Below are 16,966 nucleotides of genomic sequence, written 5' to 3' on the forward strand. Positions count from 1 at the left end.
CCACTAAAACTTGATTTTTAAAATACTGCTTTAAGTATAATACATATACAGAGTGCATAAAACATTGTTGTAAGCGCTATGAATTATAATAAAGTGAATACTCACGTAACCACTACCCAGGTCAACAAACAGAACGCTGCCATCACATCGGAATACCTTGTGCTCCTCCCAATTATCATCCCCCTTCTCCTTTCCATGAGTAAACACTATCCTGTCTTCTGACACCACAGTTTAATTTTGCCTGTCTTTGAACATGATATGAATAGAATCATACGTGTTCTTTTATTTCTGGCCTCTTTTCCCCAACACTGTGATGATTATCCATGATGTTGTGTGAGCTGTAGTTTGTTTTTATTGTTGTTATTATTCATATATATAATATATTCATGTTATTATTAATAAATATATGAATATTTGTTTTTATATGAGTAACATAGATGTATAAATTCGTATCTCTTAAAAAATTTTATCGATTCTACTATTTTTAAAAAATGTTTATTTATTTTGAGGGAGAGAGGGTGTGTGCATAAACTACAGAGAGGTAGAAGGGGAGGGAGAGAGAGAATCCCAAGCAGGTTCTGCGCTGTCAGCACAGAGCCCAATGCAGGGCTCAATCTCACAAAACATGAGATCATGACATGAGCTAAAATCAGAAGTCTGATGCTTAACTAATTGAGCCACCTAGGCGTCCCCATTCTGCTACTGATAGATATTTGAGTTGTTTTCAGCTTATGGCTGTTATGAATAAAGCTTCTATGAAACATTCTTGGACAGGTTTTTTTGGTGTAAATGTATGTACCATTTGGTTAGGTATGTAACTAAGAATGCAATTGTTGGGTCATAGAGTAGTTACATAATCATCTAAATGTAGAAAGTAATACTAAACACTATTCCAAAGTGGTTGCATAAATTTACACATCCTCCATACCTTTGACAACACTTGGAATTATCAACCTTAAAATTTGTGGTGGCCTCTCAAAAATTTTTTTTTGAGAGAGAGAGAAAGCAAGAGCAAGCTAGGGAGAAGGGCAGAGGGAGAGGGGGAAGAAGAAACCCAAGAAGTCTGCACACCCAGCACAGAACCCAATGTGGGACTTGATCCCACGACACTGGGATAATGACCTGAGCCGAAATCAAGAGTCGGTAGCTCAACTGACTGAGCTACCAGGCACCCCTGGTCATCTCATGATTTTAATTTACATTTGGCTGAATAAGTAATGGTGTTGAGTACATTTTCACATGTCCATTGGCATTTGGATATCCTCTTCTGTGGGGTGCTTAACATTAAAACTTGGTTTTCTTTATTTTTCTAAAACTTGATTTTAAGACTAAAATCAAAAAGTATACTAAATTCCAGAGTTAAGGCAGTAATTAAGTACAATTTTTTTAAGTTTATTTATTTATTTTAATAATAAATGAGCAAGAGGGCAAGAGTACGCATGAGTGGGGGAGGGGCAGAGAGGGAGAGAGGGAGAGAGGGAGAGAATCCCAAGCAGGCTCTATGCTATCTGAGCGGGGCCTGATGCGGAGCTCAATCTCAGGAACCCTGAGATCATGACCTGAATGGAGATCAAGCGTTGGAGGCTTAAACAACTGAACCACCCAGGCGCCCCAATAATATTTTAAAGTAGTGCCAATTATATATACCTAATTTGGAAGGTTATAGGTATATAGAAATGTTTCTATTATTTGAGTTATTTGCGTTATTAATACTTCTAGAAAATGAAGAGTTGTTTGTCTATTTGTGTAATCATTTATTCACTCATGCATTCATTAAAAAAATTAGTAAACACCTATTCATGCCAGGCACTATATTCAATATTAGGTTCTATCAAAGATGGAAGTGATACATCTGAGCTCAAGCAGTGCGGTGCCAGAGGCCCCAAACAAGCTTACTGAGCAGGTATTTCAGACCACGTCATCCACCTCTGATGCACCAGCACCTCTAGCTCAATTCAGACCGATGTCATGGAGGCCCAGCAGACACTGACTGCCAGGGTGATACAGCAGGGGGCCAGGAGGAAGGAGTTTGGTATCTAGGTCATTTGCTCAAGGCTCCTTTAATACTGCCTTGCTCAATTTGACAGTAAGTGGATGAGTACCACTTACACATGGCAAACAGGACTCAGATTCTCAGGGTAGGTCACCCCATTAGAAAGGAAGAAAGCCCACGCTTCGTCCACTGATGAGTCAGCTTGATACAAGGGACTGCAGCTGCACTGCACTCCTATTCTCTCTGCCTAAACCTATTTCCTTCCCTTGCCCTCGAGGAACTCATTTTAAGAAGGCTCACTAGTAAACTTCTTGCATGCTGATTTCAGAGTCTCCCTGAGAGATCCAATCTACAACAGTATTCAGTGGAAAATCAAACTGCTCTAACAGAGTATAGTCTAGTGTTATATATGTATATGTGTGATGATTAGAGTAAGTTTTATCTGTATTTGCAAAATATTTCTCCCTTCATTATTTAAGTAGATTTGAATAAAAGAGGTAATATCTTTCTAAAAGAAATTTGAAATGGAAGACATATGTAAAAATAAAAAAAGAAATACGCAGGGTGACTGTACCAGGCCTGAAACTGCTTTCCTTACAAAGGCCTGTTTGCAAGGTTGGCCCTTGGTTGGTGTCTGGGAACTTAGTGGTAAAAAGTTCCATACACGGATATAACTTTCCTTAAATGAAAAAGAACGGCTCACTGTACTTAAGCTGTACAAACAATATGGTTTATGTGAACATCTGTTTTCCTTCTGGAAGTCTGGAATTTGGTATGTGTTGAGCACAGGGCACATATGTGACCAGTGGGCGCCCCCCCACCGCCGCCCCAGGCACTGTATCTGATGAGTTTCCCTGGAAGATAAAACTTCATGCATTGTTGCACATGGTATAAACCTACTGCTGGAGGAATTAAGTGTGTTCTATGTGACTCCACTGGAGGACTTTTAGAAACTTGTACCTAGTTGCCTCCAAACTTCATCCCATACACCTTTTTCCTTTGATGATTTTTCTTCGTATCCTTTGGCTGAAATCCATCCTAGCTGTGTGCACAAATACATGCTGAGTCCTGTGAGTTGTTCTAGCAAATCACTGAACAGGGGAGTGGTCTTGGGGCCCCCTAGCACAGAGGCATAATAGTTTCCAGAGGGAAGTTCTTTCCCAGAATTTAATGTTTTAACTCTATTATATTTCTACTGATAAAAATATACAGGATAATGATTTATAATTTAAAATATTTATGACCATGGGGTGCATGGATGGCTGAGTTGGCTAAGTGTTCAACTGTTGGTTTTGATTCAGGTCATGATGTCACAATTCATGGGTCTGAGCACCACACTGGTCTCTACAGCTGGCAGCAGGGAGCCTACTTGGTATTCTCTCTCTCTCTCTCTCTCTCTCTCCCTCTCTCTCTGCTCCTTCCCCCATTTGTGCTGCTCTGTCTCTATCAGAATAAACTAAACTAAACTAAACTAAACTAAAATATGACTACTGAAGGAAGAATACACTTTTACCCATCTAACCAAATATTGGACAAAATGTATCCCTTGAATCTCTACGAAAAAAAAATTGCTAAGATATTGCATATACCTTGAGTGCCTGTATTTGAAAAGAATTCTGATTTATACTAATTTACATCTTGGTTTACTTTTTTATATCATTAACTTATATATAAGTATATTCTCCTAAATAGAATAAGGTAGAATTGCCTGACTAATTCTTCTGGATTTAGTAGAGAACAGGAAAAATCATGTGTGGACATAACTTCCTAAACGCATAAAACATTCCTCTGTTCTTTATTCATCCTAAATTGTCTTTGTTTACATAGGAAAACACAGTTTAAACTGCACTGTCATCTACACTAATTTCAGTATCCATCTCTGGTCAGTAAAAAAGTTAAGGCTGATAATTTAATTGTATTTATATTGTTGTTAATGGTGTCGATTTAGGCTTTTCTTGGGTATGGCATTGTTCTAGCTTAGGAAACAAGAACTTACCATGTTGGAGGACAAAACATATTCTTGGGATCTACAAAAATGTATATAAATAGTGAATAGAGAGCACAAACTTCTTTAAGTTCTTCTACCATCTGTTTGTTATTTTATATTGTTGCTATAAAATCTAGAAGTTCAACTTCCAAATATAATGGACACCTGTTTTGTCAGTACCATCCACAGGCAAATATACTTAATTAGAAAGGAAGGATACAGTTAGACTTACATTTTCACTGAATTCTCTTTCATTCTAGGCAGTTGATCCATCTGTTGCCTTTTAGAAACATGGTATGAGTCAGAGACCTGAAATACAAACATTTGAGCATTTGTCCTCTTATTTCATGACTGATTTTGAGCTAAGAGAAATAGTCCATTCTCAATTAACTCTTTTATAACCAGGCCCTTAGGTGGCATGCATAAGAGAAACTAAATTCTGGCCTTCTCCAGGATTATAAGGTTTCTAAATATTATGGAGACCCCTCTACCTCAACCCCACATTCCATGTGGTTTTTATAACAAATACAGAGGAAATTGTTTAAATCATATCATCTATGGGTATAAAGATCATTAAAAGTTTTTGTAATAGACACTGAATATAAATAATACATGCACTCTGTCATTAAGGAAGATATGACCATAGAAGCTGTATGCGTCCTGAAATGGAAAGACAAGATCGTATTTTTATTTTTGTCTGTTTTGAGATCCTTCCACGGCACAAGAGTGGAGACTTCTTTGTAGGTGGTGGAACAATCAAGGCTGATGACCTTAGAGATAGATAGCAATTCAAGACATGAGTAAATGAGGTCATTCAGTAAGAACACACAGAGAAGAGAGCTGATCGTATAAACTAGAGAAAGCAAGCACCTTTTAAGGGATAGGAGAATTGCCAAAGGCCATCATTTACACAACAGGAAAACCCAGGACAAAATACCGTCATTAAAGTCAAGAGACGAGGGATATTCAAAAAAGTGAGTGTGGTTAGCAATATGAAATGCCTCAGAGATGTTTACTACCAGGAGGATTGAAAAGGAGTCGTGTTTGGCAATTAAAAAGTAAACTGTGGCACAGCCAGTGGTGGGAGTCAGAGAGAGTTGAAAGAGGTTGAGGAGTAAAAGCAAAACAGTGAGTATATCCACCTTTGCACAAAGTTTAACTGAGAAAAGGAAAGCTAAGTAGTAGGGGGGTTTTTGTTTGTTTTTTAACATTTATTTATTTTTGAGAGAGAGAGAAAGAGAAAGAGAGAGAGAGACAGCACGCTTGAGTGGGGGAGGGGCAGAGAGAGAGAGAGGGAGACACAGAATCCAAAGCAGGCTCTGGGCTCTGAGTTGTCAACACAGAGTCCAATGCAGGGCTCAAACTTACGAATCATGAGAACATGAGCTGAGCCAAAGTCGGAGGCTTCACTGCCTGAGTCACCCAGGTGCCCCTAGTAGTAGTTTTATTAAGGTAGGGTAAAATAAAAGTTTGTTTTTGTTTTATTTTGGTAGAAGACAAGAGCATTTTTATGAAGATGTGAGACCATTTGCTAAGAGGGGCAATTTTGGGCATATTGGACCAGAAGATGGAATTCATTCATTTATTCACTCAGCAGATATTATTGAGTATCCACTATGGGCAACCTCAAATTTAGCACTAGGGCACAAAGATAAATCATGGTTCTTACAATCTATTGGAGAAAACAGCACAATGAATAGATTGTACAATTCGCTGCCTCGACAGAGGTTTGCACAGGTGCTTTGTAAGCATAAAGCAGATGCTCATTTGGGCTATAGGGGGCCTGGACGAGTAGCCAGTCAAGAACTGGAAAGGACATTCCAGGCAGAAGGAGCAGCAAGGGCCTACAACTATAAGGCAACATGACAGATGTAGGGACCACATATATGGCTGGTCTGGCTGCAGTACAGGATGTGAGCAGGAACATGGATGGAAAGGCAGGCACTGTGTGTTGGAAAGGACCTTGTAGACCACTCTAACAAGCTTTGCTGAGATCCTCTGGACAATGCAGAGTCACTGAAGGTTTTAAATGGGGAACAACATCGTATCTGCATTTTGCAAGGATTTCTCAGGCAGCAGAGGAGGAAAAAAATGGCAAGATTTTAACAGCTATGCTATTGAGATTATATTTCAAGTCTAGATTTAAATCTAAGGAACTCTATTTTCAATTGAACAATAACAAAATAGAGTTGTTTGAAAAGACAACAGAACAGTTGGATAGGTTAGAACCCATGTCAGAGGGAATTGCTCGTGTAACTTTTGTTGTAATTTGATATTTTAGCGTAGGGGAAAAAACTATGGAAACACTTAAGGGTTGTTTTCAAATATTTGAGAAGCTGTTACACAGGAGAAGTATAGAATTATTCTATATTCTTCAGAGGATGCAACTAAAACCAATAGATTTTAAGGAAGGAGAATAAGGAGCATCACATGATGCTTTAACAATTCTAATAATTACAATTGCTTGACAATGAAACAGAATGGCCTCAGGTTCCATATCTTTAAACCAAAGTATTATATTCAACAATGTCTCAGATCGATCCACTGCTAAAATTCTATGTTTATGGGAATAGAACTTAAGTTTATTATGTGTTACAAGCAGCTCTAGTCAGTCTTTCTGCCTGGCTTTTAAGTAATGAATGTACTTATATATTCTTAAAAATCAACTATACACATAGTATGTAAATTGGAAAAATCGTGAGATATGGAAACTCCGTTTCATTCAAAACAGTGAAGACAGCAGAAGTATACACAACAGACTCAGCCAATAGCTCTAGTTATCCACCTAAGAATAATTATTTATGTATTCAGCATGGAAAGAACTGCAGATCATCCACTGACCTTTCCAGTCACTGGAGTATCCACATGGTCAGAACCATCTTTGACTGTAAAGATTAACAATTCACTCTAGAGTGAAAATCCTTATTAACATTTATACTGGAGAACAGGATTAACAGCTTCCTGGGAAGCTGTTAAAATAGGCTTTGATTGTATGTTCAGTGATCCTGCATAATCAGAGTAGAACCTATTCCACCTAAATGAATTTTTCAGATAAACAAAGGTAAAGGAGGAAGCTGAGGCAGGAAGAAAATCTAATGCCCCTGTCACAGAGAGGGAGGCTCGGGAGATCAGGAAAGAAAAACAGGAAAATAATACTCACCACTTATTAGAATTCAGAATGTATTATGGGCCAGGCATTTTACTCAGCACTTTACATATATTACATCTCTAAACACTCACAAATCCCCTGCAAGACACTACTATTATTTCCCCTTCTACCAAGAAGGAAAGAAATTACGGCCCCAAAGCTCAAATGACAATCAAGTACAAAGCTGGGTTTTAAATCCAAATTTACAATGACTCCAAAATCTGTGGTTCTTTCATCAAATCACAATCTCATAAAGCAGGTAGCGTTTACGCTAGAACTTCAGGGAAGCGGAGTTGACATGTATGAAAAGCAGCATATTCTAGGGGGACTCATGGTCTGATGAAAGGCAGGAGTAAGTAATGCTGCCAACTAAGTATCCAGTACCATCAAGTATAAACTGACTGTTTTATGGGTAGGAGGCTACAAGGAGTGATCCTATTTTGTCTCAATTTCCTAATTTAATCTTAGTACTAGAAATCTAAGCCTCCGTTTACCCACTACTGCCCTGACTTTCATTCCCAAATTGTTCTATACATCCCCTTCTCAGCTCCAATCCCTAGTCTTTTTTTTTTAATGTTTTTTTACATTTATTTATTTCTGAGAGACAGAGGGAGACAGGGCGTGAGTGGGGGAGGGGCAGAGAGAGAGGGAGACACAGAATCTGAAACAGGCTCCAGGCTCTGAGCTGTCAGCACAGAGCCCTATGCGGGGCTCGAACTCACAAATCATGACCTGAGCCGAAGTTAGACGCTTAACTGACTGAGCTACCCAATCCCCAGTGCCACTCCAATCCCCAGTCTTAATTCCATCCTCTCAATCCTTTCATTGATCCTCTGGAAACACCAGATTAGTGACTAGCAGACTATCTTTATGGCAAACCTAGACCTCAAGGTCCTCTACTTCCTTACCTCACCTAGTTATCTCCTGAAGACTCCAATCCTCTTTTTGGCTCTTTGTCCCTTGACTATCACTGTTGAAACTCTGCAGAGCTATATTCTAGACTCTCTTTTCTTTTCACCCTGTGTGTATTCTCCCTGATACATTTCATTCATTCACTTGGCTTCATTTACTATCTATATGCCAATAATTTCCATGTTTATATCTCCAATTTTTATCTTTTCTTCCCTGAGATTCATATGTCCAACTGCTCTTTGGATGCTTCCATTTAGATAATGCACATTGAAAACTAACTCATATCGTGATCTTAAAACATCCATCAGAATAAAGTTGCTAAGGTTTAAATATTTAAATGTTAAATAGGTAACCAACCACTAAAAAAAAGATGTGATAAATGTTATGAAACATTGAGATGAAAACAGTCTTTTAAACTATGACATGTGAAGCCATAAATACAAAATAGCTCTGACAACATCAAAACAAAAACTATAATACTAACATCATAAATAAAACTGAAAGGCAAATGAAAAACTATGGAAAATATATGCAACATCATTTTTAATTTACTGATCACTTTCCTGTCCTGTCATTTGTAGTTGCATACTTTCCAGTTCTGTACTAAGTTGCTAGCCCTTTCTAGTGATAGCAGTGTTATATCTATCTTAGATCTCACTGTGCATAATTATGACATAAAATACCATGAATTTCTTTATAGCACAGGGATAACTGCTTATTTGGTGGAGTTTTAGAAATTACAGATCAAACTTAAAAGATAACGAAAGAAGCAAATATGAAAAAATTCCCTTAATTTGGGAAACTTTTATCTCCTTTTATGCCTTTTTATAAAAGCTATAAATTTGCTTTTTCACTTTATATATTTAGAAACTTGGTACATTTTCTCCTATAATCCCAACATGTTTATCAAATCAAACCAATCAAAAACCTAGAAAAGTGAAAAATGTAATTTATAGTGAGAGGAAACTCTTAAAATTTGGAAGTAAGAAAACAAAAGTTACCTGAGACATTTCAGCTAGATAGGTATGGCACTCATTGTTGGTCTTGTGGTAAGCCTACAAGAAACATACAAAAATAAAGAACCCAACATCAGAGAAGATTTGCAATACTAGCAAGACTATTACTAAGTCAAGTTTATGTCTCTATGTTTTTTTTAAATAGTGTAGGAAATAGTTTTGTAAGTATTTTGTGATAATAATATAGTAGGTTTGTAGATAACATACTAAAAATCATGGCAGTTACAAAGAAATTTCTACCATATAATAAAAACAAACCTTTGATTCTTGTTCCAGTCTCAGTGCATAGTCTTTCACTTGATTTTTAAGCCTCCTTTTCTCTTTTTCTAGCTGTTTAAGTAATATATTTAAGGATTCCTGAAAGTATAAATAGTAAATCTTTACATTTACTCATGTTCTAAATAATAATACATTTCAGTGACAAATGCCTTCTACCCCATAACGTTCTGTGATTTCAAATTCTATAGTATATACCTTTTAAGTAATAGTAATAACTACAATATTTTTGAATCCTAACAATATGCCAAGTCAGTACTTGTGCTAAGTGCTTTCCACAGATTATTTCAGTTAATCCTTACAACAGCCATGGAGACAGCTAATATATTTATTTCCATTTTACTGTTAAGAAAATCACATCTGATAGATGTTAAATAACTGGTCCAAAGACACGCAGCTAATAAGTGGTGAAGCTGTTATTAGAACCCAGGTAGTCTGGGGTGCCTGGCTGGCTCAGTCAGTGGAGCATGTGACTCTTGATCTTGAGCCCCCCGTTGGGTGTAGAGATTACTTAAAAATAAAAATTTTAGGGGCACCTGGGTGGCTCAGTCAGCTAAGCATCCAACTTGGGTGCAGGTCATGATCTCACAGTCTGTGAGTTCGAGCCCCGCGTCGGGCTCTGGGTTGACAGCTCAGAGCCTGGGGCCTGTTTCAGATTCTATGTCTCCCTCTCTCTCTGCCCCTCCCCTGCTCATGCTCTGTCTCTCTGTCTCTCTCTCTCTCAAAAAGAAATAAACATTAAATAAATAAATAAATAAATAATCTTTGGAGGAAAAAAAAAAAAAAGAACCCAGGTAATCTGACTCCAAAAGCCACACATGCTAAACAATTATTATGTATATATCCATATGATTGATACCAGCATAACAATAGTAGAGAGGAAGAACAGACAATGAAGTTGATGGCCAGAAGAACTGAGAAAATATTGCAGAGTAGGACAGTTCTGGAAGCTAAGACTTCAATGCAGATACCGTTCATCACAAATAGCTGGAGCTGAGTAGAGGTTTAGCCAAGCGCCAGAGCAATAATGCATTATACCAATTTGAATTAAAAGTTTAATCCCTAAACTAATAACTAATCATTTGCAGTAACCCCAATTATTTCTCATATTCTTACACATTAATGTTTTTTAAAAAATCTCCAAATCGAATTCTATATAACCCTTGTTGGTCATGATCTAGGTCACTGAATTTATTAAAACATTTAAAGAAAAAAAAAAAAAACAGAAGCAGCTGATTTAAAGCTCCACAAGGTGAAACTGAGATATTTTAGAGCTCATATCTTCCTCCTGAAAAATAGTTAATTCTCTAAAAACTTTACTAATTCTCTCCTAGATACTTGTTATAATTATTAGGATTTTAAAAATTGTATCAATAGGATAATTAGGTCAGCTGAGACCAGGAAAGTTCTTGTCTCTAAAAATAACACCAGTGATAAAACAAATCCCTTGGTTGTGACAATTCTCCACTATGCATATTTGATTACCATTAAAACATAACTGGGTGATATTTCTCAGGCACGCATTATTTGTCTTTGAAAATTATACACTGGCATCACAAACGGCTTTCAGTCCACCTTCCCCAAATACAGACTTGCTCCAGAAGAAGCTCCATGAAAGTCCCACAAATTTAAGAGGCTAAACTGATTTATCTTAAGGAAACTATACCCTAATGAAATAAGCCACTGCTCAAGTATGAAGAGTTTTTTAACCAATAATCAGACACTGATGGAAGTAGTGCAAAATACTGCTGCACAGACCTTTGCTCCAAGGATTCCAAGCTTAGCCCACCAGAGTAATATGGTTCAGTTAACATCATTTGTTAAATACACTTTTATAAAGGTAAAAGATAATCTCTTTTTAATATTGTTTCAATGGGAAAATGCACTCTAAGTTCTTTTTATTTTATTTTATTTATTTATTTTGAGAGAGAGAGAGAGAGAGAGAGAGAGAGTGTGTGTGTGTGTCAGTCAGCAGGGGAGTGGCAGAAAGAGAGGGAGAGAGAGAATCCCAAGCAGGTTCCACACTGTCAACACAGAACCCGATGTGGGGGCCCAAACTCACAAACCATGAGATCACGACCTGAGTCAAAATCACGAGTCAGACTCTCACCTGACTGAGCCACCCAGGTGCCTCACACTCTAAGTTCTAAAAGAAATTATCTTATTGATAAACTACTGGGATACAAATTATTTTTATATTAATGTTGACCTGAATGAGATATGACCTAGAACTCTAGAAGCTTATACAAGAAATGTACATATGCAACAGGTAAAAATCAAGGCAATATATGATGAAATGCCAAAATGTGAAGCACAGACAATAAATGTCTCACAAGTTTTTTTGAAGAGGCCAATCAACACGGACTAGAGAGAGCATTCAGGATCCCCCAAAAGAGAAGGATTTGGATGGGAAAAAAAGGGGAGCTATATATTGATCAAAGACTTGAGTCAAAATGATTATTTAGTGGTAATAACAGAGGTGAAACAAAGTATTTGAGAAATAAATAAGAGGTAGGGTAAGATAATTAAGGAAAGCCCTGGCTATAGAAGACTTAGATTGCCAGGCTCAGGAAGCTAAACACAGGGGGCTATTGGAAGGTATTAAACAAGTGGCAAAATGAAAGCAGGGGGGTAGGAATACTAACCAAGTGGCAGTTTCTATGACAGAAGAAGTTTCTATGTTATTTACTGATGTGGATTTGCAGTTCTAAGCTTTGAAGCTTAAATATTTTTAATACACTTTCTTTGTGTTAGACTATATCGCACGACTACTCCTATCCTGACTAAATTCTTTATCTTGTTACCTAATATTACAATTCATTCATTTATTCAAAAAATATTCATCAAGCACCTCCTATGTTCCAGACGTTGTGCTAAGGATACCACAGTGAGATTTACAAACCCAGATCCTGACCTCATGAAGCTGAGAGTCTTATATGGTTTACCTTGGTGAATGTTACATGTAAGCATAAGAAGAAACTGTATTCTGTCATTGGATGGAATATTCTATAAATGTCAATCGATTGAGTTGATTGCTGTTCAGGTCAACTATGTCTCTATTGACTTTTCTCCCTTTTTGATCTATCAATTACTGACAGGGTGGGTGTTACTTTAATAGTGAGTGGATATGCCTATTTTTCCTCCATTAATTCATCAAAATCACCATGTAAGTGTTCCTACCAGTTTCCAGCAGGCTCTGTTCCAAGGAAGCAGATGTCATTAGTAACTATCTGGATTTGTCTGTTTATACAGATTTCAGGATGGGAGCTTGCCCTGCAAACTCAGTTCACTAATAAGTCAAGAACAGTGATTGGGTGTGTTGAACAGTGTGAACAATGATTCACCTTTTTTTTGTTGTAATGACAGCACTATGCATATTGGAGCTGAAGCCAGAAGTCTCAAACTGTTCTTGATCCTCTTTTCTAATTGGAACAAAAAGAATGCATTCTCGAAATCGGTGGCTGCACACCCTACACCGAAGGCTGACTAGTGTGCTCCAGCAGGGATACCACATCTGGCAAAGCAGCTGCAGTTGGGGCTACCAATTGGTTAAGCCTGCAGTGGCCTATAGTCTTTCTCTAAAATTCATCCAGTTTTTGCAGGGGCCAGACTAGCAACTTAAATAGAACAATGATAGGTACTAGGACCCTTCCATCTTTTAGGTTTTTAATTGTGGCACTAATCACTGCTCTTTTCCCCGGGATAAGAAATTGTGTTTGCTTTACAATTTTGACCTTGGGTGGGAGAGGGACAGTTTCTAAAGTTTCCATGTGTTTTTTCCCATTGTGATAGCTTTTACTGAAGAATTGTCCAGTCTCCTACGTTATGAGGTTTAATCTTAGCCACTGGTTTTCTGGGGGACAAGAGCTAAGAGTTCCATTATTCAGACCATGTATTTTTAATTTCCTCATTCTCAGACCTCTATTTCACTCTCATCTTCCTCTGTGCCTGAAGGCCCCAAATCTAGAGGTTCTGCAGCTTAATTTCTCCAGAAAATAGACTCCTGACTGAAGGAGAGCATCCTGACTGTGCGGGGTGACAAAGGGGTCCCAGTGGCCAACTGCTTTATGTCTATATGTCCTGTCAAGTCAGTGACTACTCTTCCAACTGAGGATCTTCCAAAATTTGTTTAAATTTCTCACCTGCTGAGATCTCTTTCTCTATTCTTCTTATCCATTCACTTCAATTATAAACCATCATTTCTCTGCTAATAAATATCACATCCAAATCTAAGAGTCCTATGTGTCTATTCTTAACACTTGCTTGACATTTCAAGTTCAATTTTACCAAAACCAACTTTACACAACTTTATACAACTTATATCCCAATAAAAATGCTTTAATGGTACCAGGCATAGTTTTCCAATTTCACATGATATATTTAGATTTGGTTAAGTGGGAGTAGTCTAGAAATTTTGTACATGGGAAGAAGACTATGGGTTTGTGAGAAAGGGCCATGTAAGAGTGAATATGCCAAACAATGAACTGTAGTAGTCATTAAATTTTTTTTCCTAACAGAGCTTAGGTCTGAGAGCCTACTACATATACTATCTCCCTTCTTAATTTTACAACCAAAATAATCTTGATTACAATGGGAGCCATTCCAATTAAGCACATTTTTTAAAACACTATACTAGTATTACTTCAATAATAGCTCTTCAATAATTTTATACTCAAACACTATGAATTCTAAAATAGATTTTATTTGAGATGCTAGCCACAAAGTGTCTTGTTTTCCTGGTTCACCTTAGGACTGTTCCCACAAGCAGAATTCCTGGGGCCCATCACATTCTCCTTCCCTGAGCCTGTTTCCTATAGTTGAGTTTTAGATGCTCTATACTTTGAAATTATGCCATAACTCGGAAAAGTAGGATGGTTCATTGGGGCAATCTCATGGGAATAAGACAAGCACAAAAATAAACTGTCTGAATTAATGGAATATATTATATCAACAGACTAAAAACAATCATGTAATCATCTCAACAGTTGCAGAAAAAGCATTTGACAAATCCAACACCTACTTATACTAAAAACTCTCAGTGAACTAGGAATACAGGGGAACTTCCTCAATTTCACAAAGAATATTTAAAAAAAAAAAAAACCAAACTATAGTAACATACTTAATAGTAAGAATCACTAAGATCAGATGGTATAAAGGATGTGCCTTCTCGTCACCTGTTGCAACATCACACCGAAAGCCCTTGCTAATACAATAAGGCAAGAAAGGGAAATAAAAATCTGTACTGATTGGGAAGGAAGATAAAAATACTATCTTCATTTGCAGATAACATGATCATTTATGTATAATATCCAAAATCATCAACAATAATAACAAATGAAACTCTGGAACTAAAAAGTGATTATAGCAAGGTTGCAGGATACCAGGTTAATATAAAAAAAATCAATTGTTTTCCTATATCCAGGCAATGAACAAGTAGAATTTGAAACTAAAAACACAATAGTATTTATGTTAGCACCCCCCACAAATGAAATACTTAAGCATATAAATTTAACAAAATATAATGTGTAAGATCTGGATAAGGAAAACTACAAAACTATGATGAACAAAATCAAAGAAGTTAATAAATGAAAACATGTTCATGGCTGGGAAGACTCAATATTGTCAGATGTCCATTCTTCCCAACTCAATCTACAGATTTAGTGCAATCCCAATAAAAACTCCAGCATATTATTTTATGGATATTGATGAACTGATTCTAAAGTTTATAGGAGAAGCAAAAGCCCAAATGGCCAATTCAGCATTGAAAAAGAAGAACAAAACTGGAGGACTGATGTTTACCAACTTCAAGACTCACCAAAAAGAAATCAAGACTGGTATTAGCAAAACGATAGAACAAATAAAAAGCCTGGTCTACAGCCTTAGCACCCTGAAAGCGCCCAATCTCATCTGATCTCAGAAGCTAAGCAGGGTCAGGCCTGGGTAGTACTTGGATGGGAGAAAGCCTAGAAATAGACCACCCAGGACAAATAGATCCTATTTCAATTGACTTTTGACAAAGGAACAAAGGCAATACCATGGAGCAAAGATAGTCTTTTCAACAATGGTGTCAGAACAACTAGACATCCACATGCAAAATAAAAAAGAATATAGACATCTTACATGCTTCACAGAAGTTAACCCAAAGTGGATCACAGACCTAAATGTAAAATGCAAAACTATAAAACTCCTAGAAGATGACATAGGAGAAAACCTAGATGACCTAGAGAAAAGGTATGGTGATACCTTTTGAGAAACAACACTAAAGACACTATTCATGAAAGAAATAATAAATAAGCTGGTCTTCATTAAAACTGAAAACTTGTGCTCTGTGAAAGACAATGCCAAGAGAATTCTAAGACAAGTCACAGACTGCAAAAGACACATCTGTTAATGGACTGTTATCTAAAATACACAAGGAACTCTTAAAACTCAACAACAAACGACCTGATTTAAAAATGGGCAAAAGGGGCACCTGAGTGGCTGAGTCGGTTAAGTGTCTGACTCTTAGTTTCGGCTCAGGTCATGATCTCACGGTTTGTGGGTTCAAAGCCCCACATCGGGTTCCATGCTAACAGTGTGGAACCTGCCTAGGATTCTTTCTCTCTCCTCTATGTCCCTCCTCCACTCTCTCTCACTCTCTCTCAAAATAAATAAACGTTTTTTTTTTTAAATGGGCAAAAGATCTTAACAAATACTTCATCAAAGAAGATACACAGATGAAAAATAAATATAAGAAAAAATGTTCCATGTCATACAGCATCAGGGAAATGCAAATTAAAACAACAAAATATCACTACTCATCAATTAGTATGGCTAAAATCAACAACACTGAAGACACCAAATGCTGATGAGGATGTGGAGAAACAGAAACTCTCATATATTGCTGGTGGGAATGCAAAACGGCACAGCCACTTTAGCAGATAGTCTGGCAGTTTCTTATAAAACTAAACATACTCTTAACATATGATCCAGTGATTGCACTTCTTGGTATTTACCCAAAGGAGTTGAAACTTATGTCCCTACAAAATCCTTCATATGGATGTTTACAGAAGCTTTATTCATAGCTGCCAAAACTTGGAAGCAACCAACATGCCCTTCAGTAGATGGATGGATATATGAACTGTGGTACATCCAGACAAGGAAATATTATTCAGCATTAAAACCAATGGGCTTTCAAGCCATGAAAAAACATGGAGGAATCTTAAATGCATATTACTAAGTAAAAGAAGCCAATGTGAAAAGACTAGATACTGTATGATTCCAACTATATGACATTCTGGAAAAGGCCAAACTATGAAGACAACAAAAAGATCAGGGGTTGCCAGTGATTGGGAGTTAAGAGTGGGGAGAAATAAGTGGAGCACAAAGGATTTTTAGGGCAGTGAATATAATCTGTATGATACTACAAGGATGGATATATGTCGTTATACATTTTCCAAACCCATAGAATGTACAAAACCAAGAGTAAACCCTAAGGTAAACTATGGACTTTGGGTGATTATGATGAGTCAATGTAGGATCATTCCAGTGAGTAATGTTGATAATGGGGAGGCTATGCATGTGTAGAGTTAGGGAGTATGTGGAAAATCTCTGTGCCTTCCTCTCAATTTTGTTAAGAACCTAAAACTGATTTT

General features: G+C 37.1%; 1 protein-coding gene across 1 annotated transcript in view; it reads right to left on the reverse strand.

Annotated features, from left to right (window-relative positions):
• CCDC169 (coiled-coil domain containing 169) overlaps positions 1-16,966 on the reverse strand; it is a 44,286-nt gene that overhangs the window by 7,076 nt on the left and 20,244 nt on the right. Inside the window, 3 exon segments of the mRNA XM_015070976.3 lie at positions 4,213-4,289; positions 9,042-9,095; positions 9,315-9,413. Coding sequence (XP_014926462.3) covers positions 4,213-4,289; positions 9,042-9,095; positions 9,315-9,413 — 230 coding nt within the window.

The sequence above is a fragment of the Acinonyx jubatus genome, chromosome A1 (genome assembly GCF_027475565.1).
Source record: "Acinonyx jubatus isolate Ajub_Pintada_27869175 chromosome A1, VMU_Ajub_asm_v1.0, whole genome shotgun sequence".
NCBI lineage: Eukaryota > Metazoa > Chordata > Mammalia > Carnivora > Felidae > Acinonyx > Acinonyx jubatus.